Source organism: Engystomops pustulosus, chromosome 8, assembly GCF_040894005.1.
Source record: "Engystomops pustulosus chromosome 8, aEngPut4.maternal, whole genome shotgun sequence".
Lineage (NCBI taxonomy): Eukaryota > Metazoa > Chordata > Amphibia > Anura > Leptodactylidae > Engystomops > Engystomops pustulosus.
Genome location: NC_092418.1, coordinates 122,242,133 through 122,268,976, shown reverse-complemented (window position 1 = coordinate 122,268,976; position 26,844 = coordinate 122,242,133). Strand labels below are relative to the sequence as shown.

At 41.4% G+C, this 26,844-nt stretch overlaps 2 protein-coding genes across 2 annotated transcripts in view; one reads left to right on the top strand and one right to left on the bottom strand.

Moving 5' to 3' along the window:
- The window catches only part of LOC140076200 (uncharacterized), a 215,350-nt gene that overhangs the window by 32,604 nt on the left and 155,902 nt on the right, over positions 1–26,844 (bottom strand). Inside the window, exon 5 of the mRNA XM_072122714.1 lies at positions 6,215–7,145. Coding sequence (XP_071978815.1) covers positions 6,215–7,145 — 931 coding nt within the window. The remainder of the gene's footprint in view (positions 1–6,214; positions 7,146–26,844) is intronic.
- Positions 8,468–23,236, top strand: LOC140075555 (uncharacterized). The gene is made up of 5 exons (XM_072121634.1): positions 8,468–8,478; positions 8,887–8,894; positions 10,420–11,175; positions 22,017–22,928; positions 23,013–23,236. The coding sequence occupies exons 1-5, from the start codon at positions 8,468–8,470 to the stop codon at positions 23,234–23,236; spliced, it is 1,911 nt and encodes a 636-aa protein (XP_071977735.1).

The following is a 26,844-nucleotide window of genomic DNA, read 5'->3' as shown; positions in this document are numbered from 1 at the left end:
AACCCCCTATATAATCAACCCATTTTCAAATCTGCACCCCTCAAACTATCAGAAACAGCTTTTACAAAGATTGTTAACCCCTTGAGATAGTAATTGAATCAAAATGGAGGTGAAATTTACAATGGTCAAATTTTGTCGGATATACGTTCATTTAGTCCTAAAATTTACACATTTCCAAAAGATAAAAAGAGAAAACTCACCATAAAATTTGTTCTTCAATTTCTCCTGAGTGCAGCGACCCCCCACATGTGGCCGTTACTTGTGTTATGGGGGCACAGCGAGGCGCAGAAGGGAAGGAGGGACCTGCAGCTGCCAGGATTTTAGTTTCCTCATTGGCCCCTTTTGTAGGCTATAAAATTTTCGCTTTTTCGTTATTGGGGTCATGTGATGGCATTTTTTTGCGGGATGAGATGCTTTTTCCAGTGTTACCATTTTGGGGTTGGTATCCCCTATTGTTGAAAATTTAGGAATTTTTTTTGAGGTCACGAGTAGAAAAGCATCAATTCTGTACTGGATTTCTTACTTCTTTTTTTTTTTGGTGTTCCCCGTATAACCTAATAATCCTGTTATCTTTATTCTATGGGGCGATACGATTACGGGGACCAGACATGAATATTTTTTCTTATGTTTTACTAAATTTGCCAAATAAAACCCTAATGTGGGGGAAAATCTATCATTTTTGCATCGCCGTCTTCCAAGTGGCAGAACATTGTTACTTTTTTGGCTACAGAGCTGGTTGATGGCTTGTTTTGCAGGACATGTTGTACTTTGCAGCAGTATCATTCTGGAGTACATATGTTTTTTTGATCACTTTTTATTCCATTTTAAGTGGGATTCAATAGGTAAAAATCATAATTTTTGGCTGGTTTTTAGAGTTTTTTACGGCGTTCATCGTACGGGTTCAATAGTTATTTAGTTTTATTCTACGGATTGTTACGGACGCGGTGATACTATATGTGTGGGGTTTGTGTTATGATTTAGACTTTTTTGAGCGTTATATGTCTCTTTATATGTTTTGGGGCTTATGGGCATTTTTACTGATTTATAAAGTTATTTTTTATTGAAAAACTTTTTTTTTCCTTTTTTTACTTGATCCACCATGGGACATGAACAGGCAGTCATCTCATTGCTTGTTCATGATAATATCCTGCAATACTTATGTATTGCAGGGCAATATTATTATTATTATTTTTTTTTTTACTTTTATTGGAAAAAAGCGTATACAAAATACAGTATAGACATCCATTTTCAAATATAAGACAGCATAAAATTGTCAACAACTGATACAATAAAACTTTTCTGTTTGAGTTTGACAGCCGGTCTTCCAATACAATAACTTATTATGTTCTCTTTGCCAAATATATCTGTCATCTCTCTTAACAATACATGTGAATGTATAATGTCCCTCTTAATCCCTAGATCCAATGCTTTTAATTATAGAAACCCATCCCCCTCCCCTTCCCCTCCCACGAGCCCCAAACAAAAAAGAACAAAAGAGAAAAGGAGAAGAAAAAAAAAAAAGGAAACAAAAAAGAAAAGACTCTCTCTCCCCTGATTCCCCAGCCTTAACAGCAACCTTCTCGTGCACCTAATATCCTATCTTCCTCTCTACAAAACGTTTTATTTATCCATGGCCGCCAATCAATACGTATTTTTTCTATACCGAAATCCCCTCTCAGTGTTTTAGCGAAGCCATCAACTAGGATAATATTATTGACAACCCGCTGCCACATTCCAGTTGTCGGAGTATCTTTAGCCATCCATTTTCGAGCGAGGCAGAATCTTGTGGCAAATAGTAGCCTTCGTCTAGAATACCCAAGACACAAGCCTGTAATGTATCGTGGATGGTAACATTGAAGATCTACTTTATCTCCACCAATACCCCCCTCCAGAAAATTCTGATCCTTTGACAAAACCACAACAGATGGATGTCATCTGCCTCCTCGAAACCGCATCTATTACAGTGGAAAATCCTAGCCCCAAATCTTGATAATGTTTGGTGTGTAGTAGATTCGATTCAAGATAAACAATTGGGCCTGGCGATGGGCGGGGATAGTGAAGACCCTCCTCACATCTAAGAACACCTTTTCCCGAACATTTTCCTCCAAAATCCCCAACTCTCCGACCCATTTATTTATTATTCTCTTTAAGTTATTACCTTTCTCATTCGCGGGCCAGCATCTTAATATCTTATAGCTTTTGAATTTCGTGCCTAGCAGGAGTGGGGGTAGCTCCTCCGGGGCACTCACTGACCTATCCAATGTTTTCCACCAATGTTTAATTTGTAAATATGTATAGTATCCCGCAATGCCAATCTCATACTCCTGCTGTAGTCGCTGGAAAGATTTGAAAACCCCATTGTCGAAGAATTGTTTAATATATTTTACGTTATGTTCCACTTCCTATTACCCCATATAGGGGATATTGATAGGAGACCTGTGTTATTAGATTGGAACTTAAGCTCTTTCCAATTTTCTAGCATCAGATGTAAGGTCAGGAAAATAGTTTCTATTTTAGGTACTCTCCAGATTTCTGTCTCAAGGGTTTCCAAAACATTATATCCATAAATCTTTAATTGAGGATTGCAGGCAGATGCAAAGGGGGTTTTGTCCCAGACCGAGATATACTTTGTCTGGGAGATAAGAAAATACTTTCTCAGGTCTGGTAGTCCAAATCCCCCCTTCTCATATGGCTGTTGCTCTGGTTTAGCCGTGTAACCACCACCTTGTATTTTAATGCAGTGAATATGTGCTTTCTCCCTGTTATCCCTAACAAGGTTAGCCAACATTTTCCCCGAGGCATTTGCCTGCAGGCCGCTTTTTCTGGCCTGAGCCGAAATTTTCCTATCAGCCTGATTTTTTAGCAGCTCAGTGTAACACTGCCGGGATTCCTCCCAAGCCTGTCTATTAACTTCAAACGGCTGCCTGAAGAAAGCCTCTTCTAATTCCTGTAACCTCCTATTTAATTGTGACTTATAGTGGCATAATTGTGCTTTGTATTCCCCCCTTATAAAGGCTTTTGCCGTGTCCCAAACTATGTCTTTTCCTGCCGAGTCTTCATGACGTGAAAAAAAAGATTCCAAATTATTAATGAATCGGTCCTGTCGACCTAACACCCCTAACCACGTGGGAGAGATTCTTATCTCATTAGACTTATTGGGGGTCATTTACTAAGGACCCGATTCGCGTTTTCCTGACGTGTTACCCGAATATTTCCGATTTGCGCCGATTTTCCTTGGGATTTTGGCGCACGCGATCGGTTTGTGGCGCATCGGCGCTGGCATGCACGTGACGGAAATCGGGGGGCGTGGCCGAACGAAAACCCGACTAATTCGGAAAAACCGCCGCATTTAAAAAAACAAAAATTGGTTGCACAGGCCATACTCACATGCACCACGATGACGACGATGAACTCCGGGGCACTTCGGCGGACTTCGGCGCAGCAGCGCCACCTGGTGGACATCAGGCGCAGGACCTTCATGAATCGCATGAAGACCCGAACGCTCGTCTGAGAAGCCGCCACTGGAACGCGAAAGGACCGGTGTACACCCAATTTTATAGAAACTCTCAGTGGTGCGTGATCCGAGACCCTTCTAAGCCCAAATGTGATCTTTTCAGTTAGATTTAAGGCCTTACTATTGGTCAGGGCCATATCTAACCGAGAAAACACCTGATGTGATGACGAATAACATGAATATTCCCTTTTTCCTGGGTGAAAAATGCGCCAAGTGTAAAACCAATTAAATCCACTGATCAATTGAAAAAGTGTGGAATTGTTATGTGTAGACACCCTCCCCATTGCAGGGTATTAGCAGTGTCAGCCTATGCACATGCACGTCACAGATGCCATCTTAAAGGTACTGCCTTCAGGCTTCTCTGGGGTCCCGATCGGACCCCAGAGTTGCCATAGCAGCGATCGGCGCCACAGAAAACGGCGCGGGGGCGCCGATCATGGGGGTAAGACCCCCAGAAGGCATGCTAAATGCGCATTTACCGCGCCATTTAACGGGTTAAACACCCGCGATCGGAGCCCACTCCGACCACGGGTGTTTACCGCTGACATCCCGTGACCCCCGATGCCAGTTCAGCCCTGCACAGGAGCCGAACCGACATCGGGGGTCGGGGGATGTCAGCGGTAATCAGCAGCGGTAAGCTGAACCGGCATCGTCTCTGCGCAGTAGCTGCTACGGGACTAATGAGCTGCTATTAGCGGGACTCAGCGCAGTACAGCTACGGCGCAGAGTGTTAAGGGGTTAATGGAATAAGCTGATCCTGTGCACTGAAAGAAACAGAGGAGCCACTTCTATTAGCTACTCACAGGGGTATTACATACAAATACTAAGTACCTCTGGGTCAGACTCTACCCAGGTTTAACCCGGGACAGGGTTAATATGGTCTGTAACTAATTGAAATTTCACAAGGAATAAATATATCTCTAGATGTTTCATATTTCAGACTTTGTGCCGTTTTTGGGGATTGCACGGCAGGTATTTAACAGGAGTCTGCACTGGGATTGTGTTGCATGCGATCGGATCGTCTCCATGCGACACAAATTGGGGGGCGTGCCGTCTGACGTCTGAGCACGGGATTCAACTTGCAAATTGTATCGCAAGACAATGCACTTACATGCACCAGGAAGCAGAAGGTGAACTCCGGGGACCTGAGTGGGGAAGCGACACATGCAGGATATGGGGTGCACGATCTTAGTGAATCGCGGCAGAGTACATTCTCGTCAGTCAATGCACTTTCGCTGAACTTCGCGGACCAGGTAAGTAAATGAGCTGCTTTGTAGTAGGATATTCCCTTATTCCGGAAAGTCATTTCCAGGACATGGCAGTCACATGGCCCTGGGAGCCGTCACGTCTGCAGGGATTTGCTTTTCCCATTGTTCAGGATGTTGAATTACACATTCCTCCTTGTAAACACTTGTAAATGAAGTTTCCATTACAAAGATGCCTTATTAATTGTGGGAGGGGATGATGATCCCATAACAAAGGACAAAAATACTCTGCCTCAGGGCAGCACCAACTCCCTTCATTTACATAAGGGAAGTTCTTTCACCATTAGGTGAATTGTCGCTCTTTTAGTGATTACTTGGAGTGAGGTTCACATCTGATAAGGCCTTGCTATATACTATATACTATATACCCTCACAGAATTCACACATAAATATCCAAATTAACCCCCTCCTGTCCCCAGAACATAGAGGAAGCTGTAACCTAAAAAGTAAGAAAATTAATTAAAAACTACAAAAATGAAATGTGGCAACAATCATCATTTTCTGTTCCTCAATAGTTGAGCTTGTTATTCATTGAAATGCACATATACAGTATATACACATACAGCGGCTGGGGGGGTCGCCCACTGACACAAACAGTCTATAATTTTAAGGGTAGGTTAAAGGGGTCGTCCGGTTAGGCCCTATGCTTAGCCTAATTTACTGATTGGTGGGGCCTCAGTGATGGGACCCCCACAGATCATGAGAACAGGGGTCCGATGTACCCCCGAGATGTGCAGAGCAGCTGATCTCACAAGTGCACCCCCCCCCCATTCCTCTCCTGACGGAGATTGCCAAGCGCCGTGCTCAGCGATCTCCATCGGCCCCATAGATATGAAGGGGCCGCCCCATCCACTTACTACAACCAGACAACCCCTTTAATGTGAACATTGAGAGATAGAACATCAAAAAATCTAATCCAGAAATCACATTGTATAAAATTTATTAGCATTCTGCTGAGATATACAAGTATTTGATCTCCTACCAACCATTAAGAGTTCCGGCTCCTACAGACCAGTTATTAAAATATGGATGAAATACAAAATGACTCGTGGGGCATCCGTGATCCTGAGGAAGGTGAGAGATCAGCCTAAAACTACCGGGTAGGAACTTGTGGCAGCTGGGACCACAGTCACCATGAAAGAAGTAAATGGCTTCTCCCTGTGTGGCTTCTCCCCTGTGTGGCTTCTCCCTAGTGTGGCTTCTCTTCTGTATAAAAAGCTCTAAATGAAAGTTACATTTTTGTGACATTCTAAATATAATTTTTTCCCTCTCTCTGTATATTTTCTATAAAATATTTAAGAATATGAAAATGATTTTTCAGCTGTGTGAATTCTCCGGTGTTGTAACAGATTTATTTTCTCAGCAAAGCATTTCCCACAGTCTGAACACAACTATGGCTTCTCACCTGTGTGCATTCTATGATGTGCAGCAAGACCTGATTTGTGAGCAAAACATTTTCCACATTCAGAGCATGAAAATGGCTTCTCCCCTGTGTGAATTCTCTCATGGCTAACAAGGCTGGATTTCAGAGTAAAACATTTCCCACATTCTGAACATGAAAATGGCTTCTCCCCTGTGTGAAGTTTCTGATGTTTTACAAGTTCATATTTCAAACTAAAACTTTTACCACATTCGGGACATGAAAATGGCTTCTTCCCTGTGTGAATTCTCTGATGGTTTACTAGTTCTGCTTTCATTCTAAAACATTTACCACATTCGGGACATGAAAATGGCTTCTCCCCTGTGTGAAGTTTCTGATGGTTTAAAAGATCTGCTTTCATCCTAAAACATTTACCACATTCTGGACATGAAAATGGCTTCTCCCCTGTGTGAATTTTCTGATGGCTAACAAGGCTTGATTTCACAGTAAAAGATTTTCCACATTCTGAACATGAAAATGGCTTTTCCCCTGTGTGAGTTCTCTGATGGTTTACAAAATCTTTTTTCCACCTGAAACATTTACCACATTCGGGACATGAAAATGGCTTCTCTCCTGTGTGAATTCTCTGATGGTTTACAAAATCTTCTCTCAACCTAAAACATTTACCACATTCTGGACATGAAAATGGCTTCTCCCCTGTGTGAATTTTCTGATGGCTAACAAGGCTTGATTTCACAGTAAAAGATTTTCCACATTCTGAACATGAAAATGGCTTTTCCCCTGTGTGAGTTCTCTGATGGTTTACAAAATCTTTTTTCCACCTGAAACATTTACCACATTCGGGACATGAAAATGGCTTCTCTCCTGTGTGAATTCTCTGATGGTTTACAAAATCTTCTTTCAACCTAAAACATTTACCACATTCGGGACATGAAAATGGCTTCTCTCCTGTGTGAATTCTCTGATGGATAACAAGGTTTGATTTGAGGACATGAAAGGGGGCTATGAGGACATGAAAGGGGGCTATGAGGACATGAAAGGAGGCTATGAGGACAAGAAAGGGGGCTATGAGGACATGAAAGGGGGCTATGAGGACATGAAAGGGGGCTATGAGGACATGAAAGGAGGCTATGAGGACAAGAAAGGGGGCTATGAGGACATGAAAGGGGGCTATGAGGACAAGAAAGGGGGCTATGAGGACAAGAAAGGGGGCTATGAGGACAAGAAAGGAGGCTATGAGGACATGAAAGGAGGCTATGAGGACAAGAAAGGGGGCTATGAGGACTTGAAAGGAGGCTATGAGGACATGAAAGGGGGCTATGAGGACATGAAAGGGGGCTATGAGGACTTGAAAGGAGGCTATGAGGACAAGAAAGGAGGCTATGAGGACAAGAAAGGGGGCTATGAGGACAAGAAAGGGGGCTATGAGGACAAGAAAGGAAGCTATGAGGACATGAAAGGGGGCTATGAGGACATGAAAGGAGGCTATGAGGACATGAAAGGAGGCTATGAGGACATGAAAGGAGGCTATGAGGACTTGAAAGGGGGCTATGAGGACATGAAAGGAGGCTATGAGGACAAGAAAGGGGGCTATGAGGACAAGAAAGGGGGCTATGAGGACAAGAAAGGGGGCTATGAGGACATGAAAGGAGGCTATGAGGACATGAAAGGAGGCTATGAGGACTTGAAAGGGGGCTATGAGGACATGAAAGGGGGCTATGAGGACATGAAAGGGGGCTATGAGGACAAGAAAGGGGGCTATGAGGACAAGAAAGGGGGCTATGAGGACATGAAAGGGGGCTATGAGGACATGAAAGGGGGCTATGAGGACATGAAAGGGGGCTATGAGGACTTGAAAGGAGGCTATGAGGACAAGAAAGGAGGCTATGAGGACAAGAAAGGGGGCTATGAGGACAAGAAAGGGGGCTATGAGGACAAGAAAGGGGGCTATGAGGACTTGAAAGGGGGCTATGAGGACATGAAAGGAGGCTATGAGGACTTGAAAGGAGGCTATGAGGACATGAAAGGGGGCTATGAGGACATGAAAGGGGGCTATGAGGACATGAAAGGGGGCTATGAGGACATGAAAGGAGGCTGCGGAGGACATGAAAGGAGGCTGCGGAGGACATGAAAGGGGGCTATGAGGATATGAAAGGGGGCTGCAGAGGACCTTTTTGGGGGCCATGAGGACATTACAGGGGGTTGCAAAGGACATTACAGGGGCATTTTTGGTGACATACAGCTTTCTGGAAAGTACAGTCTGGCTGCACGACTTCATATGGAGAGGGGAGGAGTAAGGAACATAAGATGTCTGTTTGGTAAACTCCCCAGGGGTGACCAGTGGTACATATGCATTGGGGCCCGTGCCCCTGATCTTTTGCGACCCTAGCAACGCCCCTGTGTACAAGTCATGGATCTAAAAATGTGTATACATAAACTCTTGTACAACACAACATATTCTACTGCGCTATTTCATATTCATGAAAAATATTGAGCTCTGTATTTTTGCCTGGGATTAGGGTTAGTTGTACATGTCAGCATTATTCACCTGTACCACGTATAGCAGTTTTATCTGTGTGTACAGCTAGTTGGCTCTGGTGTCTGGGATGTTTGTGGTGTGTTGCATTTTTGCGGTGTCTGTGCTCAAGGCCTCCATGGACATTATCTGAATCCATCATTTTTAGCAGCTTAAAGTGTAACCTTAATTTCACAAATATTTCCTATAGGTGCAGAGGTATAGGGGTGCAGGGATGTAGAGGTACAGGGGTGCAGGGATGTAGAGGTATAGGGGTGCAGGGATGTAGAGGTATAGGGGTGCAGGGATGTAGAGGAATAGGGGTGCAGGGATGTAGAGGTATAGGGGTGCAGGGATGTAGAGGTATAGGGGTGCAGGGATGTAGAGGTATAGGGGTGCAGGGATGTAGAGGTATAAGGGTGCAGGGATGTAGAGGTATAGGGGTGCAGGGATGTAGAGGAATAGGGGTGCAGGGATGTAGAGTTATAGGGGTCAGGGATGTAGAGGTATAGGGGTGCAGGGATGTAGATGTGTAGGGGTGCAGGGATGTAGATCGATAGGGGTGCAGGGGTGTAGAGGTATAGAGGTGCAGGGATGTAGAGGTATAGAGGTGCAGGGATGTAGAGGTATAGGGGTGCAGGGATGTAGAGGTATAGGGGTGTAGGGATGTAGAGGTATAGGGGTGCAGGGATGTAGAGGTGCAGGGATGTAGAGGTATAGGGGTGCAGGGGTGTAGAGGTATAGGGGTGCAGGGATGTAGAGGTATAGGGGTGCAGGGATGTAGAGGTATAGGGGTGCAGGGATGTAGAGGTACAGGGGTGCAGGGATGTAGAGGTATAGGGGTGCAGGGATGTAGAGGTACAGGGGTGCAGGGATGTAGAGGTATAGGGGTGCAGGGATGTAGAGGTATAGGGGTGTATGGGATGTAGAGGTATAGGGGTGCAGGCATGTAGAGGTATAGGGGTGCAGGGATGTAGAGGTATAGGGGTGCAGGGATGTAGAGGTATAGGGGTGCAGGGATGTAGAGGTATAGGGGTGCAGGGGTGTAGAGGTATAGGGGTGCAGGGATGTAGAGGTATAGGGGTGCAGGGATGTAGAGGTATAAGGGTGCAGGGATGTAGAGGTATAGGGGTGCAGGTATGTAGAGGTATAGGGGTGCAGGCATGTAGAGGTATAGGGGTGCAGGGATGTAGAGGTATAAGGGTGCAGGGGTGTAGAGGTATAGGGGTGCAGGGATGTAGAGGTATAGGGGTGCAGGGATGTAGAGGTATAAGGGTGCAGGGATGTAGAGGTACAGGGGTGCGGGGATGTAGAGGTACAGGGGTGCGGGGATGTAGAAGTATAGGGGTGCAGGTATGTAGAGGTATAGGGGTGCAGGCATGTAGAGGTATAGGGGTGCAGGGATGTAGAGGTATAAGGGTGCAGTGGTGTAGACGTATAGGGAAGGTATAGTTCTGCTTTGTGTTCTGCATGAGCAAAGTTCCTTTTATCCATTGTCCTATCACAGTATAAAAGTAAGATATAAAGCCTGAATTATAATTATAATATAATAAGGGTTTTAAATTGAAATCAGATCTGTGCTTAGAGTTTACACAGGAGAGAAGTTTTGTTTTTGTGCTCAAAATGTGGCAAATATATGACACTGAATTCACAGCTGATTAGACTTGAGAGATGAAATAGAAATTATATAAAATATTAATATAATCAGAGATTTGATCCAATTTGACACTATTGTCCCCAGCAGATAACGTCACCTCCGGCTCAGAGGAACATCTGATATGTCCTGATATTATAGCTGATGATTCAAGCTCAGCCCTTCACAATGATCTATCATCGGATTCTGGTACATTGGGCATCGGTTCTGAGAGATCACAGACTAATAGACATAAAAGAACTCACCAACGAGATGAACGTCCAAGAAGTCACCCCAGGGAGAAGCCGTTTTCATGTTTAGAATGTGGAAAAGATTTTAATCACAAATCACGCCTTGTTATACATGAGAGAACTCACACAGGAGAGGAACCATTTTCATGTTCACAATGTGGCAAAGGTTTTAATCACAAATCACATCTTGTTGTGCATGAGAGAACTCACACAGGGGAGAAGCCATTTCCATGCCCCGAATGTGGCAAATGTTTTATTCGGAAATCAGTTCTTATCGAACACGAGCGAATCCACACAGGGGTAAAGCCGTTTTCCTGCACAGAATGTGGTAAATGTTTTATTCAGAAATCAGCTCTTATTACACATAGGAGAATTCACACAGGGGAGAAGCCATTTTCATGTTCTGAATGTGGCAAATGTTTTTCTCTAAATGGGGTGCTCAAAATACATAAGAGAATTCACACAGGGGAGAAAACATTTTTGTGTTCTGAGTGTGGCAAAAGTTTTAATAATAAAGCAGATCTTGTTAAACATGAGAGAATTCACACAGGGGAGAAGCCATTTTCATGCTCACAATGTGGCAAATGTTTTATTCAGAAATCGGGTCTTATTGAACATAAGAAAATCCACACAGGAGAGAAGCCGTATTCATGTACAGAATGTGGGAAATGTTTTACATGGAAATCACATCTCAACAGACATCAAAGAATCCACACAGGACAGAAAGCATGTTAACGTTCAGAAAGTGATAAGTGTTTATATAATGAGATATAAAAGAAACCACACAGGGAGAAGTCATGTTATTTTTTTTTTATCAAAATTTGTAAATGATTTATAAAGAATTATATGAAATGTATCAACCAATAAACTACAGGCAGTCCCCGGGTTACATACAAGATAGGGACTGTAGGTTTGTTCTTAAGTTGAATTTGTATGTAAGTCGGAACTGTATACTTTATCATTGTAACCCCCAGCCAAATTTTTTTTTGGTCTCTGTGACAATTGAATTTTAAAAATGTTGGATTTTCATTAGAACCTGGATTCATAATAAAGCTTCCTTGTAGACACCAATGTTAATTCCTATAGCTGTTTATTGTAGCCTAAGGATAAAGTACGGTAAATTGGCAACATCCAGAGGTCCGTTTGTAACTAGGGGTCGTATGTAAGTCAGGTGTTCTTAGGTAGGGGACCGCCTGTACACATGAAAAAAGTTGGAGGACTTCGACAATCGTAATACATATACAGAGAAGCAGAGAAAAATGTAGATAAAGGAACCACCTGAATTTTTACCTAAGTAACAAAGAACATTGGAGGGAATTTTTTATTGGCTTTCTACCCGTTTTTGGCAGATTTTTTTTAGCCATATTTATGAGGTATCGCCGCCACAATATTGTTCCTCTTCACAATCCTCATGCCTTTTGTTTGGTACCTGAATTTGGGCGCAACTTGTGAACCCAACGCGTTTCCTGTGCTTCTAGGTTCCCAACACTTTTTTAGCCACATTTTTTAGCATCCAATTAGACAAGCTAAAAGCTGTTGACCAGGTTCTATTTCACCTACATAAATGTGGAGCAAGTTCAGAACCTTTTCGGTTGTGTGCCAAGTCATTCAGCTCCTGTGCCAAAATCTAACATCCCAATCTAAAAATTGGACAATTTGTGCTCCGGAATACCAGACCTTTCACCGCTATGAATGAATGCCCCCATTGTATTCTATCAGTGAAGTTTATGTAAAAAGAAGCCAAACTTATTCAAATAGGCCCACAGACTCTTCTTGTATTCAGCACCACATAGTGGGAGGATGGACTCTGCGTGTTATGGAAATCCATTCCCGGATTTGCTCCTCAGCCCTCCCCAACATCTCCACACACTTGTGACGTCCCACCGGTTTTTAATCTACAAATTCACTTGCCTTTATTTTTGACATTTTTAGGTTCTAATTGATCAGAGACGTGGCCATTTATGATCCCTGGTTAAGGAGGCTGTTCCTCAACATGTGGGAGCCATATTGTATTCAGAATATCACCCTAGTCCATGTGTCTCCAGTAGATGTTACTTGTGGGTTAAGGTTTCTCTCTGGGCAATATCACACTATAGGATAACGCAGAGGTGAGGTCCATAAGAACACACAAATATCATAAAGGTCCTGGCACCTCTAACTCCTAATACTAGGTTAAATATCAAGTACCTCAATATCATTGTCCCACAACCACAGTAGAAACTCTCTTGCCACAAGTATCTCTCCCTTATCAAGGTTCTTCTCCTGGTGTAACCACTTGAGGCCATTTGTCCCACATGGGAGTTGTTTGCAGGAGCTATCTTGGGTAGCGTGAGGTAAGTCATGGTTTTAAAGAAACTATATAGGATATTGTTAGAGATTTTTATCTGGGTCTCAGACCCCCCATTGCATGGTGACTTTCAAATTAAATCTTTCATGGCTCCTGGTACCAGGAGGAGAGAACAAACCCAAGACGCAGACACGGTCTTTAGCTGCACCCAAATCACACTCTTTATTTCAAAAACCACAGTCATATATCAAAACAGAAAAAGCAGAATTGGGGGGGGGGGGGGGGTGTGAAGAAGAAGTTAAGAATACTGTAATGCTATTGGCCATAATGAATTTACCAGCACATTCTCAGAAAAGGTTGATAGGCCTTGTTCACAGACATGTTTATACTAATTTCCCTGAGGAGAAGGAGATAAGCTGGCGCTAGAACCAAGATATATAACAAAAGATGAAGGACAGACTGGCTTCTCATTAAATGTCAAGGGAATTAGTTGGCAGGCGAGCAAACAGGTTACAAAAAAATGAAGTTTGAATCATGACCTTAGCTGGACAGTGCTTGACCCCCAGCTAATACTTAAAATGGCTTCTGTTTGGTTCTCTTGCTCCAAGATGGCCACCATAGAGAAATATATCATTAACAATATCAACCATCCAAAATTATCTGTTTATGTCCCTTAATCATTTAAATAGCAAATAGAGCAAAAACTGCCTGTAGAGTGGAACATTAAAATCTCAAATCTTTAATTATTACAAAAACTAGGCCCATGAAAAATAACCAAAAAGAGCCTTACACTAGATCTGTGCAATTACAGACTTAGGTAACTCCTCTGGGGAAAGTGTGCCAGTCATATACATATGAACTTGGGTAAGAGGGATAATGTGTCACCTCACTAATTACCCTGATTATGTTGCAGTGCTAGTTGAATTGGAGACTGGTCACACGCTTCCATATATCAGCCCATTGGAGGACCTACTAAAGTGCTAGAACGGAGCCAGTAGGAAGGATTCCCTTCAATTGTATCTCTTGGCTCATGTTCCTATACATAAAACCCTTAAAAGTGGCGTGTTACAATATTCTCATGGCACAGCAGTACACCTAACGCGTTTCCCTGCTATTGGTAAGCGTAGCAGTTCATCAGAGGTGTGAAGTGGATTATATAGAAGCACCTGAGCCACAGCGCTCCATATCGCACCGCTGATACTATGACCCTCTTGTATTTGTCAATGCGTTATGCTGTCAAGGTTAGTGGTGTTAGCAAGTTAGTGCATCAGTTCAGAGCCGGGATGCTGTATAAATTTAGACCCTATCTAACTGGCTCATAGTTATTACACATAACACTCGCTAAGTATCTAGACAGGATGCTGGCTCTAGTTGGGCCGCGCATCTAGCATGCACGAGCGGCTATTTATAGCCTAAGCTCCGCCCACCAAAAGAGGGCTTGACCAATGCGGCTTGACCAATCACTTAGCCACTATCAATACTCTATGTACTAGTGACGAATCGGAGATGTCACCAAAGTAGGAGCGCCCCGATCCACCAGTCACCAGAGTCGTGGTGAAGTCTCCACCCACCTGAATACAGGCCAATCCCCCATTCCATAGCGTAGGGACCCGGATACCAACTGTTGCTTAGAGACGTTTACATTGCAGACCTGGATGGTAAGTATCTACTTTACACCAGTGAAAACACACAATTAGGCTTTTTATTAAACCAGGAAAGTGAATTCTGGATGAAGACAAAATCGAAGCAAGGACACCATAATAAAAATAAATCAGTATACCAAAAAGGATGATGCACCCATATCTAATGTAATGCCCTCAGTGTCATAAACCATCAGCCTGACTGATAAGGAAGTGGGACCAACACCCTTCATTTACATGGGGGAGCTTTTTGAGACAAGAAGGGGCAGACCAAGGGGTATAAGAGACGCAAGCAGGACTCACATGGGTGAACTTCTTGGTGGAAGATCTTACTGGAGGAGCTTAGACTAAGAGACTGAGACACAGAATGGAGAGAGAGCAGGTCCAGATATGTGCGGAGGAGGGAGTCTGGGAAGGAGGACATGACGCTGGTGCCGGGGACCCCCAGAATGGTGAGTACTGACAGCCTTTATTGTTTTTGTGAAATGATTTCTCCTCTGTCCCATTATTTCTATATCCACTACCACAAAATGTTTCCAAGAACCTGGTACATATGTTGGATGTGAATATCTGTTATATCCAGTGTATATGAACCAGTAATTTCCATAAATAAAGGATGTGTACATGTGCAGAATATGTGTGTGGAAGTGACAGCGCCAATCAAAGATGCTGTGGCTCTTTAAATCTTCGAGTGGTGGTGCACGGCCAGGAAGGGAGAGGTCATGGAGAGGTAAGTGCGGGCCAGTGGATGGGGCAGTGCCATGGAGAGGGGCACTGTTATGCCCGCAATCTGTGACATGGATCGCAAGGGCACTTGTGACAGTACCCTTTCCCCCTTCGGCCTCCCCCTCATCTTGGTCCCAAGAAACCTCTGGAGGAGACTTTGACCCAAAATATTCTCTTCAGGCTCCCAGGATCTCTACTCAGGCCTCAACCCCTTCCAGTCTACAAGGAAGAACCGCCTAACTCTCACCCCTTCATGTCCAACACCTCCTTGACTTCACAGACATCAGTAGAGTAAGCCTCAGGAAGAGGAGAATGTTTTGAGAAGCGGTTCAAGACGGCTGGCTTCAGGAGAGAGACATGGACACCGGGTTGATGTGCTTGATTACCTCAAAGGAACCAAGGAACCGGGGACCAAGCTTGTAGCTAGGTATCTTTAGCGGACGTATCTGGAGGATAATTACACCTTGTCACCCAGAGAGAAGACAGGAGGAGCTCGATGCTTCTTATCAGCCTGGTTTCTGATGGCCACGCCTCCTTAATTGGACAAGTCGAAAAAGTGTTAAAAAACTGTCTAAAAGCCTTGATAAATGTGGCGCAAGGCATTATAGACAGTGTTTTTGGCACAAAACCACCAGAATTGTGGTGCAAGTGGGTTTATAAATCCCATCTTGTTCAGCATGAGAGAATTCACAAAGGGGAGAAGCGGTTTGTGTTTACAATGTGACAAATGGTTAATGGTTAGATAGTCTTTAACGGAGTGTTTTTTCGCTCATTTCTCACTCTCCACCTTCAAAAATCCATAGCTTTTTCATTTTTTCGTGTACTGAGCTGTTTGAGGACTGATTTTCTGTGAAACAAATTTTACTTCTCTGTGGCATTATTTATTATTCCATGGCAAGCACTAGGAAACTGGAAAAAAATTCCAGATGTGGAAAAGTTGGGCAACAAAAAGTGTTTCAGTCACTTTCTTGTGGGCTCAGTTTTTACAACTTTTACGTTACGCTCCTCTGCTTTATTCTTTGCTTTGGTACTATCACAGAGATACCAAATTTACATAGGTTTTATTGCCTTTTAATACATTGAAATATTAAACAGACGTGTATGAAAAAGAAAAAAAATTTCTCCATCTTCTGAAGCGAATAACTTTTTCACAATTTGGTGTACAGAGCTGTGTGAGGTGTCATTTTTTGCCCCCTGTCTATGGTAATGGTAGAAACTCCTCTCCTCTAGGTGTAGAGGATAACCCCTGTATATGGTGATGGTAGATCATCCTCTCCTCTAGGTGTAGAGGATGCCCCTGTCTATGGTGTTGGTATAACTGCCTCTCCTTTAGGTGTAGCGGATCCCCTCTGTCTATGGTGATGGTAGAACCTCCTCTCCTCTAGGTGTAGAGGATGCCCCCTGTCTATGGTGATGGTACAACCCCCTCTCCTCTAGGTGTAGTTCAGGGGTGAATGACCCATGGCCCGTAGACCCCCAAGTTGCTGCCCTTGCCCTGCTGTCTGTAGTTATATTCTTGTACATAGGGGCAGTATTATAGTAGCTATATTCCTGTGCATAGGGGGCAGTATTATAGTAGTTATATTCCTGTACATAGGGGGCAGTATTATAGTATATTCTTGTACATAGGGGCAGTATTATAGTAGTTATATTCTTGTACATAAGGGGCAGTATTATAGTAGTTATATTCTTGTACATAGGGGGCAGTATTATAGTAGTTATATTCTTGTACATAGGGGCAGTATTATAGTAGTTATATTCCTGTACATAGGGGGCAGTATTATAGTAGTTATATTCTTGTACATAGAGGGCAGTATTATAGTAGTTATATTCTTGTACATAGGGGCAGTATTATAGTAGTTCTATTCCTGTACATAGGGGGCAGTATTATAGTAGTTATATTCTTGTACATAGGGGCAGTATTATAGTAGTTATATTCCTGTACATAGGGGGCAGTATTATAGTATATTCTTGTACATAGGGGCAGTATTATAGTAGTTACATTCCTGTACATAGGGGCAGTATTATAATAGTTATATTCTTGTACATAGGGGCAGTATTATAGTAGTTATATTCTTGTACATAGGGGCAGTATTATAGTAGTTATATTCTTGTACATAGGGGGCAGTATTATAGTAGTTATATTCCTGTACATAGGGGGCAGTATTATAGTAGTTATATTCCTGTACATATGGGGCAGTATTATAGTAGTTATATTCTTGTACATAGGGGGCAGTATTATAGTAGTTATATTCCTGTACATAGGAGGCAGTATTATAGTAGTTATATTCCTGTACATAGGGGGCAGTATTATAGTAGTTATATTCCTGTACATAGGGGGCAGTATTATAGTAGTTATATTCTTGTACATAGGGAGCAGTATTATAGTAGTTATATTCTTGTACATAGGGGGCAGTATTATAGTAGTTATATTCCTGTACATAGGGGGCAGTATTATAGTAGTTATATTCCTGTACATAGGGGGCAGTATTATAGTAGTTATATTCCTGTACATAGGGGGCAGTATTATAGTAGTAATATTCTTGTACATAGGGGGCAGTATTATAGTAGTTATATTCTTGTACATAGGGGGCAGTATTATAGTAGTTATATTCCTGTACATAGGGGGCAGTATTATAGTAGTTATATTCTTGTACATAGGGGGGCAGTATTATAGTAGTTATATACCTGTACATAGGGGGCAGTATTATAGTAATTATATCCCTGTACATAGGGTGCAGTACTATAGTAGTTATATTCTTGTACATAGGGGGCAGTATTATAGTAGTTATATTCCTGTACATAGGGGACAGTACTATAGTAGTTATATTCTGGTACATAGGGGGCAGTATGCACCTGCTGCATAGGTTCAGACAATTTCCATCATTATTATGGTCTTGTTTGTGCACTGTACTGCCCTATTCTCCAACATCTGAAGTTAATCTCTTTAAGGTCTGTAGTTTCCTGATTGCCTTTTGACCATTTCTTTGAATCTTGGCACCACATTTGCTATGCCCTAGTCCTGTGGAATTTTATGGAATCTTAAATATTAAAATCACAACATATCTATCAGAGAAGACAAACGTAGAGAAAAATAGGAATAAATGTCTCACATATCCTTATATCCAGAAACTTACTTTGAGGATAGTGGAGGCTTGTTTGGAGTGCCCACGTGTTGCTGGCTTTTTTGTCCACACCATGACTAAGGCTTGAGAGCAAGCTGAAACGCGTAGGTGGATTACCTACATGTCACTTTTCCTGCACTCTTTTTAATGTAAGAAGAATAAAGTTTTGAAGTTTTATGGGATGTGCCACGTATACTCTCTTTTACTTGGCTTACTATCAGAGAAGACAAGTCATGTAGTATCCAGGGTGTATTCCACCGGGGCCCAGTGATTGGTCTATTTTAGGTGTTTTAATACAGCGTTGCAGCTGTTTTTGGGTTAAGCAGCTGAGTTTAATAGCAAAATTACATTATTTTTCATATCATCGGTCAGGGGATTTTCGTTTATTTGAAACGCAACATTGAATAGATTGACCCTTTCCTTATCTCCCTCCACCACAATCCCAAGTTATTTTTAAATTACTCCACCATGACCCCAGGTTATTTCTTATCTCACTCCATCATTACCCAAGGTTTTTATTTGTGTTTAGTTTCTTTTTATTTATATATTCATTAGATAATTTGGTATATTTTTTACTTTACTTTTGTTTCTGCCTTTCTTTGTTGTTTATAGAATCAACAAAGTAAAACAATATGTCTGTATTATCATAGTATTTATTTAACTTAATTATAAAAAGTATCCGATTAGTTTATGTGAAGCAAAATTTCAAAACCATAGTTTAAGGAGGATTTTATGTTTAAAAAGTTTAGACATCTAAATATTCCTTTTATTTTTGGACAGCATATGTAATCCTGAAATATTGAGATGACAAAGAACTTAGATATTTGATGATGATTACTGTGATCAGACACTGGCATTTGGTTATAAAATTCCCAAATATATTTTTCATTGCATTTTTTTTTACTTTTTATTTAAAAACGTTGATAAAGGCTTATTTTAGATAATGTAAACTTGGGAAAGGAGCTCACGGCTTTGGTTTTTTTGCCACTGTTTAAGAGTAAAAGATGTAACAAATATATGGAAGAATTAAAAAATTTCATACAGAAATTAAAACCTTTACAAATATGTTGAAGTAAAACTTTGGCAATGCAAATTATAGTATTTACTTGACTGTATCATATAGTGACAAAAAAGCAGCAAATGTTGCCATTAAAAAGTTTATTATTCGCCACCGATACTGATTTTTTTTTACGGTTAAATTACTAAAAAGATTTAAAAAATGCAAAAAGATCTCAAAATTTGAATGGACAAAAATAACACTTTATTGTATGATATTCTTCTGCTCCATGAAGCCATTTCCAGGACAGGGCAGTCACATGGTCATTGGAGACGCCTTGTCTGCATGGATTTGCATTCCCTATTGTTCAGGATGTGGAATCAGTAGGGAATCACACAGGGACATTTGGCCTAGTAAAGATTTGCAAATGAAGTTATCTAGTTTCATCAGAAAGACACATCCTGGTCTCCTTTCTTTGGTGGGAGGGAGTGATAAACCCATAACAAAGGAGAACAATCAGAGTGTCATAAACAATGAGTCTGGCTGATAAGGAAGTAGCACCAACACCCTTCATTTACATGGGAGAGATTGTTGAGACAAGAGTGGGCAGACCAAGGGGTATAAGAGACCCAAGCAGGACTCACTTTAGGAGAACTTCTTGGTGGAAGATCTTACTGGAGGAGCTTAGACTGAGAGACTGAGACACAGAATGGAGAGAGAGCAGGTCCAGATATGTGCGGTGGAGGGAGCCTGGGAAGGAGGACATGACGCTGGTGCCAGGGACCCCCAGAATGGTAAGTATTGACAGACTTCGATACTTTGTGGAACTGATCCTTCTTCTGACCTCTTCTTTGGATGTTGGATGTGAATATCTGTTATCTCCAGTGTATATGAGCCAGTAATATCCATAAATTAAGGATTTGTATATCTGCAGAATATGTGTGTCCTTGGAATGTGTAACTTGTATCTATGCTATAATGTATATAGATGTGTAGTGTACAAGTAATGGATGTAAACATATATGTTTGTATTTCTGTATGTAAACATATACTTATTACAATGTTGTATATCATGACATATTCCACTATTCTATTCCATATTAACAAAGGATTTGAGCTGGTTTGGCAGCATTATTCATTGCACTTTTTTGGTATGTCCCAATGCACCCAGGGGCATAGCCGTTTGCACGTGTGTTTCAGACAGAAAACACGCAATTGGGAATGAGCACCATGGGCCACATTTATTATGCAGTCTGCACCAGAATTCTAGCATAAACTTCACATAAAAACATCTGCAAAGTGATTGCACATGAACTTAGGAAGTGCTTCCATCGGGATTGTGCCGCGGCTGCACTGTTCAAGCTGCGACACAATGCTGTGCACAGAAAGAGGCGTTCCAATGTGTATTCACACTGGCCACCACATTTATGTCACAAGTTTCGCAGTTATGTAGAGGTATAGTAAACTTGAGGCTTAGCAGTGCAAGTATGGGGTTGCAGGAATGTAGATGGTTAGGAATGAAGCGACATAGAACCATAGAGGTGCAGAAATGTAGGGGTACAGTCATATATAGGTGTAGGGGTGCAAAGATGTAGATACATTGAAATATAAAGCTTCAAATACAGGCAGTCCTGGGGCTACGTACAAGATTGGTTCTGTAGGTTTTTTCTTAAGTTGAATTTGTATGTAAGTCGGAACTATATAGTTTATAATGGTGACCCCCAGCCAAATTCTTTTTGGTCTCTTTGACAATTGGATTTTTAAAATGTTTGATTGCAGACACCTGTGATAACTGTTAAAGCTGTTTATTGTAGCCTAAGGCTAACGTACAGGAAATTACCAACAGTCGAGTGTTCTTAAGTAGGGGACCGCCTGTATGTACAAAATAGGGGTCATTCATCTTTAGGCTGGACATTTGTCTGTCTTTTTTTTCCTGGTTTTGGACTTGTTTGATTTGTCTTAGAGGGTACTAGAGTTGCACAAAAATTTAAATTCTTCTGCAACTTTGTTAGGCTCTTGGTGCAAATATGCAAATGCACCCAATAAGATGAAAGATAAGAGCAAATAAACATAAAACCCTGAGATAAATGACCCCCAACATGACATATGCTTTACTCTGAAATCTGAGTTTTACTGAGAATTCACACAGGAGAGAAGATGTTTCCAGAATGTGATGCAGAAATCAGAAATGGTTTGACATGAAACAATTTAGCAATTTATGCAGAAATGTTATAAATATTTATTTCATTACAGATTTTATTAACTTTGTTATCATTTAACATCTTGTTCCTTGCAGATGACGATAACTGGAGCTCAGAGGAACATCTGACATCTTCAAATATTACAGCTGATGATTGTGGGATCACACAAGATACATGTATAGAACACAACAGCAGAAGGGATTTACCCTCAGACCTTCATTGCAACAATCTATCATCTGATCCTATTACATTCTGTCCTATCTATTCTGATTTATCACAGATGAACAGTCAAGGAAGAAGCCACCACAGATCAGCCGAGCATCTAACAGATGCAACCAGGAAAACATTTTCATGTTCTGAACATGGGAAAAATGTTACTGTTAATTGGAATCTCACACATCAGAACATTCACTCAGGGGAGCAGCCTTTTTCATGTTCAGAAAATGGAAAATGTTTTATTGAACAAAAAAATCTTGTTCAACATGAGAGAAATCACACAGGGGAGAAACCGTTTTCATGTTCAGAATGTGGAAAATGTTTTAATCGGAAAACACACCTTATTCATCACGAGAGAACTCACACAGGGGAGAAGCCGTTTTCATGTTCAGAATGTGACAAATGTTTTATTAAGAAATCAAATCTTGTGATACATGAAAGAGTTCACACAGGGGAGAAGCCGTTTTCATGTTCAAAATGTGGAAAATGTTTTACTCATAAATCAAGTCTTGTTAAGCATGAGAGAATTCACACAGGGGAGAAGCCGTTTTCATGTTCAAAATGTGGAAAATGTTTTACTCATAAATCAAGTCTTGTTAAGCATGAGAGAATTCACACAGGGGAGAAACCATTTTCATGTTCAGAATGTGGAAAATATTTTGCTGATAAATCAAGTCTTGTTCAGCATGAGAGAATTCACACAGGGGAGAAACCGTTTTCATGTTCAGAATGTGGAAAACGTTTTAATTGGAAAACAAATCTTGTTCAGCATGAGAGAATTCACACAGGAGAGAAGTCATTTTCATGTTCAGAATGTGGAAAATGTTTTACTCATAAACTAAGTCTTGTTCAGCATGAGAGAATTCACACAGGGGAGAAATCGTTTTCATGTGCAGAATGTGGCAAATGTTTTTCTCAAAAAACAAGTCTTGTTCAGCATGAGAGAATTCACACAGGGGAGAAACCGTTTTCATGTGCAGAATGTGGAAAATGTTTTAATCGGGAAACACATCTTGTTCAGCATGAGAGACTTCACACAGGAGAGAAGTCATTTTCATGCTCAGAATGTGGAAAATGTTTTACTCATAAATTAAGTCTTGTTCAGCATGAGAGAATTCACACAGGGGAGAAACCGTTTTCATGTTCAGAATGTGGCAAATGTTTTACACAAAAAACGCGTCTTGTTCAGCATGAGAGAATTCACACAGGGGAGAAGCCGTTTTCATGTTTAGAATGTAAAAAATGTTTTAGTCAGAAATCAGACCTTGTGAAACATGAGAGAATTCACACAGGAGAGAAGCCGTTTTCATGTTCAGAATGTGGCAAATGTTTTACTCAAAAAACAAGTCTTGTACAGCATGAGAGAATTCACACAGGGGAGAAACCGTTTTCATGTTTAGAATGTGAAAAATGTTTTAGTAAGAAATCAAATCTTGTTCACCATGAGAGAACTCACACAGGGGAGAAACCATTTTCAAGTCTTTAAGTGTTAAGATATGTAACGCCATTTTGTCTGTGTCTTGTAATTTATATATACTCATCCTCTTCTCCACTAAACAATAGGATTGCTTAGGACATCTTGGCCTATAGGAGACATTCCACAGGCCACACTTAAATGTTTGTAAATAGAGACCCCGGAAGCTCAGGATGTGGGAATCTGGTTGTTAATTTGAAATGTAATTCTTGACATTGAGAAACGGATGTAGCCAAGGATTTGTTGGGGGGCAGTCATTCTATTCTGGTGAATAACGATCCAGATGGTCTGTATTTATGTCTAAAACAGAGGTTCCCCCCAGATGGACACTTCTCTCCTGATGGTTGATTTAAGCCCCTTCCACACTGGCGTTTTTCACGCGCGAGTTCTGCGCGTGCATTTGACGCGCAGAACTTGCATTGCACTCTGTCCCATTGTATTCAATGGGTCTTTCTTCATTAGCGTTGGTTTTCACGCGCGTGCTTGCGTTCGTTTTCACGCGTGTCAAAATCGCAGCATGCTCTACTTTTGCGTGTCACGCGCGTTTTTCACGCCCCATTCAAGTCTATGGAGATGCATCAAGAACGCATTGCACTCGCAATCATTGCAAGTGCAATGCGAGTGCAATGCGTTTTAAACGTAAGGGTTGCTAGGTGACCAGAATAACAGTATTTCCCCTGCTCGCGAACGATCATTTAATTAAAAAAACACAATGAAGAACAGTGAAGAATAGAATAAAAACAGTGAACACAGTGAACACAGTGAACACAGGATCATTTAAGAGAAAAACACAGTGCAGAACACAGTGCAGAATAGATTACAGATGTTCGCCACATCTGCTTACTTGTCGGGAGATACGCGCGGAACGGTGCGCACAAAATAGCATGTGAAGAACAATATATATGTGTGAAGAACACATTGCAATGTGTTCTTCACACACATATATATTGTTCTTCACATGCTATTTTGGGCGCACCGTTCCGCGCGTATCTCCCGACAAGTAAGCAGATGTGCCGAACATCTGTAATCTATTCTGCACTGTGTTCTGCACTGTGTTTTTCTCTTAAATGATCCTGTGTTCACTATGTTCACTGTGTTCACTGTTTTTATTCTATTCTTCACTGTTCTTCACATCTGCTAACTTGTTGGGAGATAATATACACGGGGAACAGTGAAGAATAGATTGCAGATGTTTGCAACTTATCAGAAGACATTATTTTTCAATTAAATAACACATTTTAATCCCAAACCATGGTCCCTTTGAAAAATGCTCGAGTCTCCCATTGACTCGCGCGTGAAAAATGCGGCGAAAACGCAAAAAAAACGCTAACAACACGCGCGTGAAAAACGCAAAAACGCTAATTACTCCAAGGAAAAATGGAACAAAAACGCAGCCAAAAACGTCAGTTTTTCACGCATTGCACCCTGACGTGAAACGCAACGCTAGTGTGGAAGTGGCCTTACTTTGAGGGTTGGCAGGATAAATGGTTATTTTTGCTGCACAGCTAGTGCAGGTGTTTAGTCGCAAAAATAGCTGTGTTATTTTATATCCTTGTTGATCCTCTTGTGGCTAATCTGTGAGGTGTCTTTGCCATAATATTGGTGTTTTTCCGACACTTACAACTTGTTCTTTTTTTGGCCACTTGTGATTCAGAGACTCGTTTTGGACGCAATATTTGTTGGAAAATGAAAGCAGCTAAAAGCTAGTCTAGGGAGGGTAAATAGATTGCACGTGTATTCAAAAAGTGGATGTATGGTTTTAATTGTGCATTCAAAGGCTTTAGATCAAAATGCATCTCAACTGCATAACAATAAATTTTGATATACAGTTTCCGAACTGAACAGATGAAAGTCACTAACAAAGATATAGGGGGTCATTTACTAAGGGCCGAATTGCGTTTTTACGGCGGGTTTGACGAATTTTACCATTTTGCGCCGATTTTCCCTGAATTGCCCTGGGATTTTGGCGCACGTGATCGGATTGTGGTGCATCGGCGCCACCATGCACGTGATGGAAATCAGGGGGCGTGGCCGTAAAAAAAAACCCGACGGAAAAACCGCCGCATTTTTTTTAAAAAAGTGTCGCTTGACGCGCGCTTACCTGCACTCAGGGTAGGACGGTGAACTCCAGTGCATTCCGATGGACTTCAGCGCAGCAGCGACACCTGGTGGATGTCAGAGGAACTACCTTAGTGAATCCCGGCAAAACCCGAATCCTCCACACAGAACGCGCCGCTGGATCGCAAATGGACCGGGTAAGTAAATCTGCCCCATAGAGTTATAGGGTTGCAGAAATGTAGAGGTACAGGAACCTTGAGGTGTAGCGGTGCAAGTATTAGGTTGTAGGAATGCAGGAACAGTGGTAAGGGGAAATAGAGGTGTAGAGTTACAGAAATGTAGGGGTGCAAAGATGTAGATGAAATGAAATATAAAGCTTTAAATATGTACAGAATGGGGGTCATTCATCTTTAGTCCGGACATTTTTCTGTTTTCTTCTGCTTTTGGAATTGTTTGATTTATCTTAGAGGGTGAGATATCAGGCAGCTGAGTTTTGTGACTTTTTTTCTGGAGTCTTTAGATATATCAGATGCTAGACTGAAAAATTCTGTTGCTGTGATGTTTTTGTAAGCGATTGGAGTGGCTTATTTTGGTGCAAAAATGCAAATATTTTGGTGCAAATTGGTGCAAACAAGTTACAAATACAGGCAGTCCCCGGATTACGAACAAAATAGGTTCTATAGGTTTGTTTTTAAGTTGAATTTGTATGTAAGTCGAAACTGTATATTTTATAATTGTAGATCCAGATAAATTTTTTTTGGTCTCTGTGACAATTGGATTTTAAAAATGTTGGGTTGTCATAAGAACCAGGATTAGTAATAAAGCTTAATTACAGACGCCTGTGATAACTGTTATAGCTGATTATGGTAGCCTAGGAGTAAAGTACAGGAAATTACCAATATCCAGGGGACCGCTGTAACTAGGGGTCGTATGTAAGTCGGGTGTTCTTAAGTAGGGGACCGCCTGTATAGGAGAATATAAAAATAAAATCCTAAGTTAAATTATCCCAATGTGAAAGATGTTTTACTCTGAAAGTTTACAAAATGTTTCTCTGAGAATCCACACAGTAGAGAAGGTGTTTTGTGCGTTCAGAATGTGATGCTGAAATCAGAAATAGTTTCAAATAAAACAATTATGTAGAAATTTTTATAAATATTTATATCTTTGCAGATTTCATAAATTTTTTTGTTACCTACCCTGTTATTCCCAGGAGATGACGTTAGCCGGAGCTCAGGGGAAAATCTGATATCTTCAGATATTAATGTTGATGATTGTAGGATCACACAAGATACATGTATAGAAAACAGCAGAAAGGATTTACCCTCAGACATTCCTTTTAATCAATCTATCATCTGATCCTATTACATTGGGCATCTATTCTGATACATCACAGACTAATGGTCACAAACGAAGCCACCACAGAGCAGCCGAGCATCTAAGAGCTGCACCCAGGAAGACATTTTCATGTTCTGAATGTGACAAATGTTTTACTTTTAAATGGAATCTCCTCACACATCAGAAAATTCACACAGGGGAGAAACCGTTTTCATGTTCAGAATGTG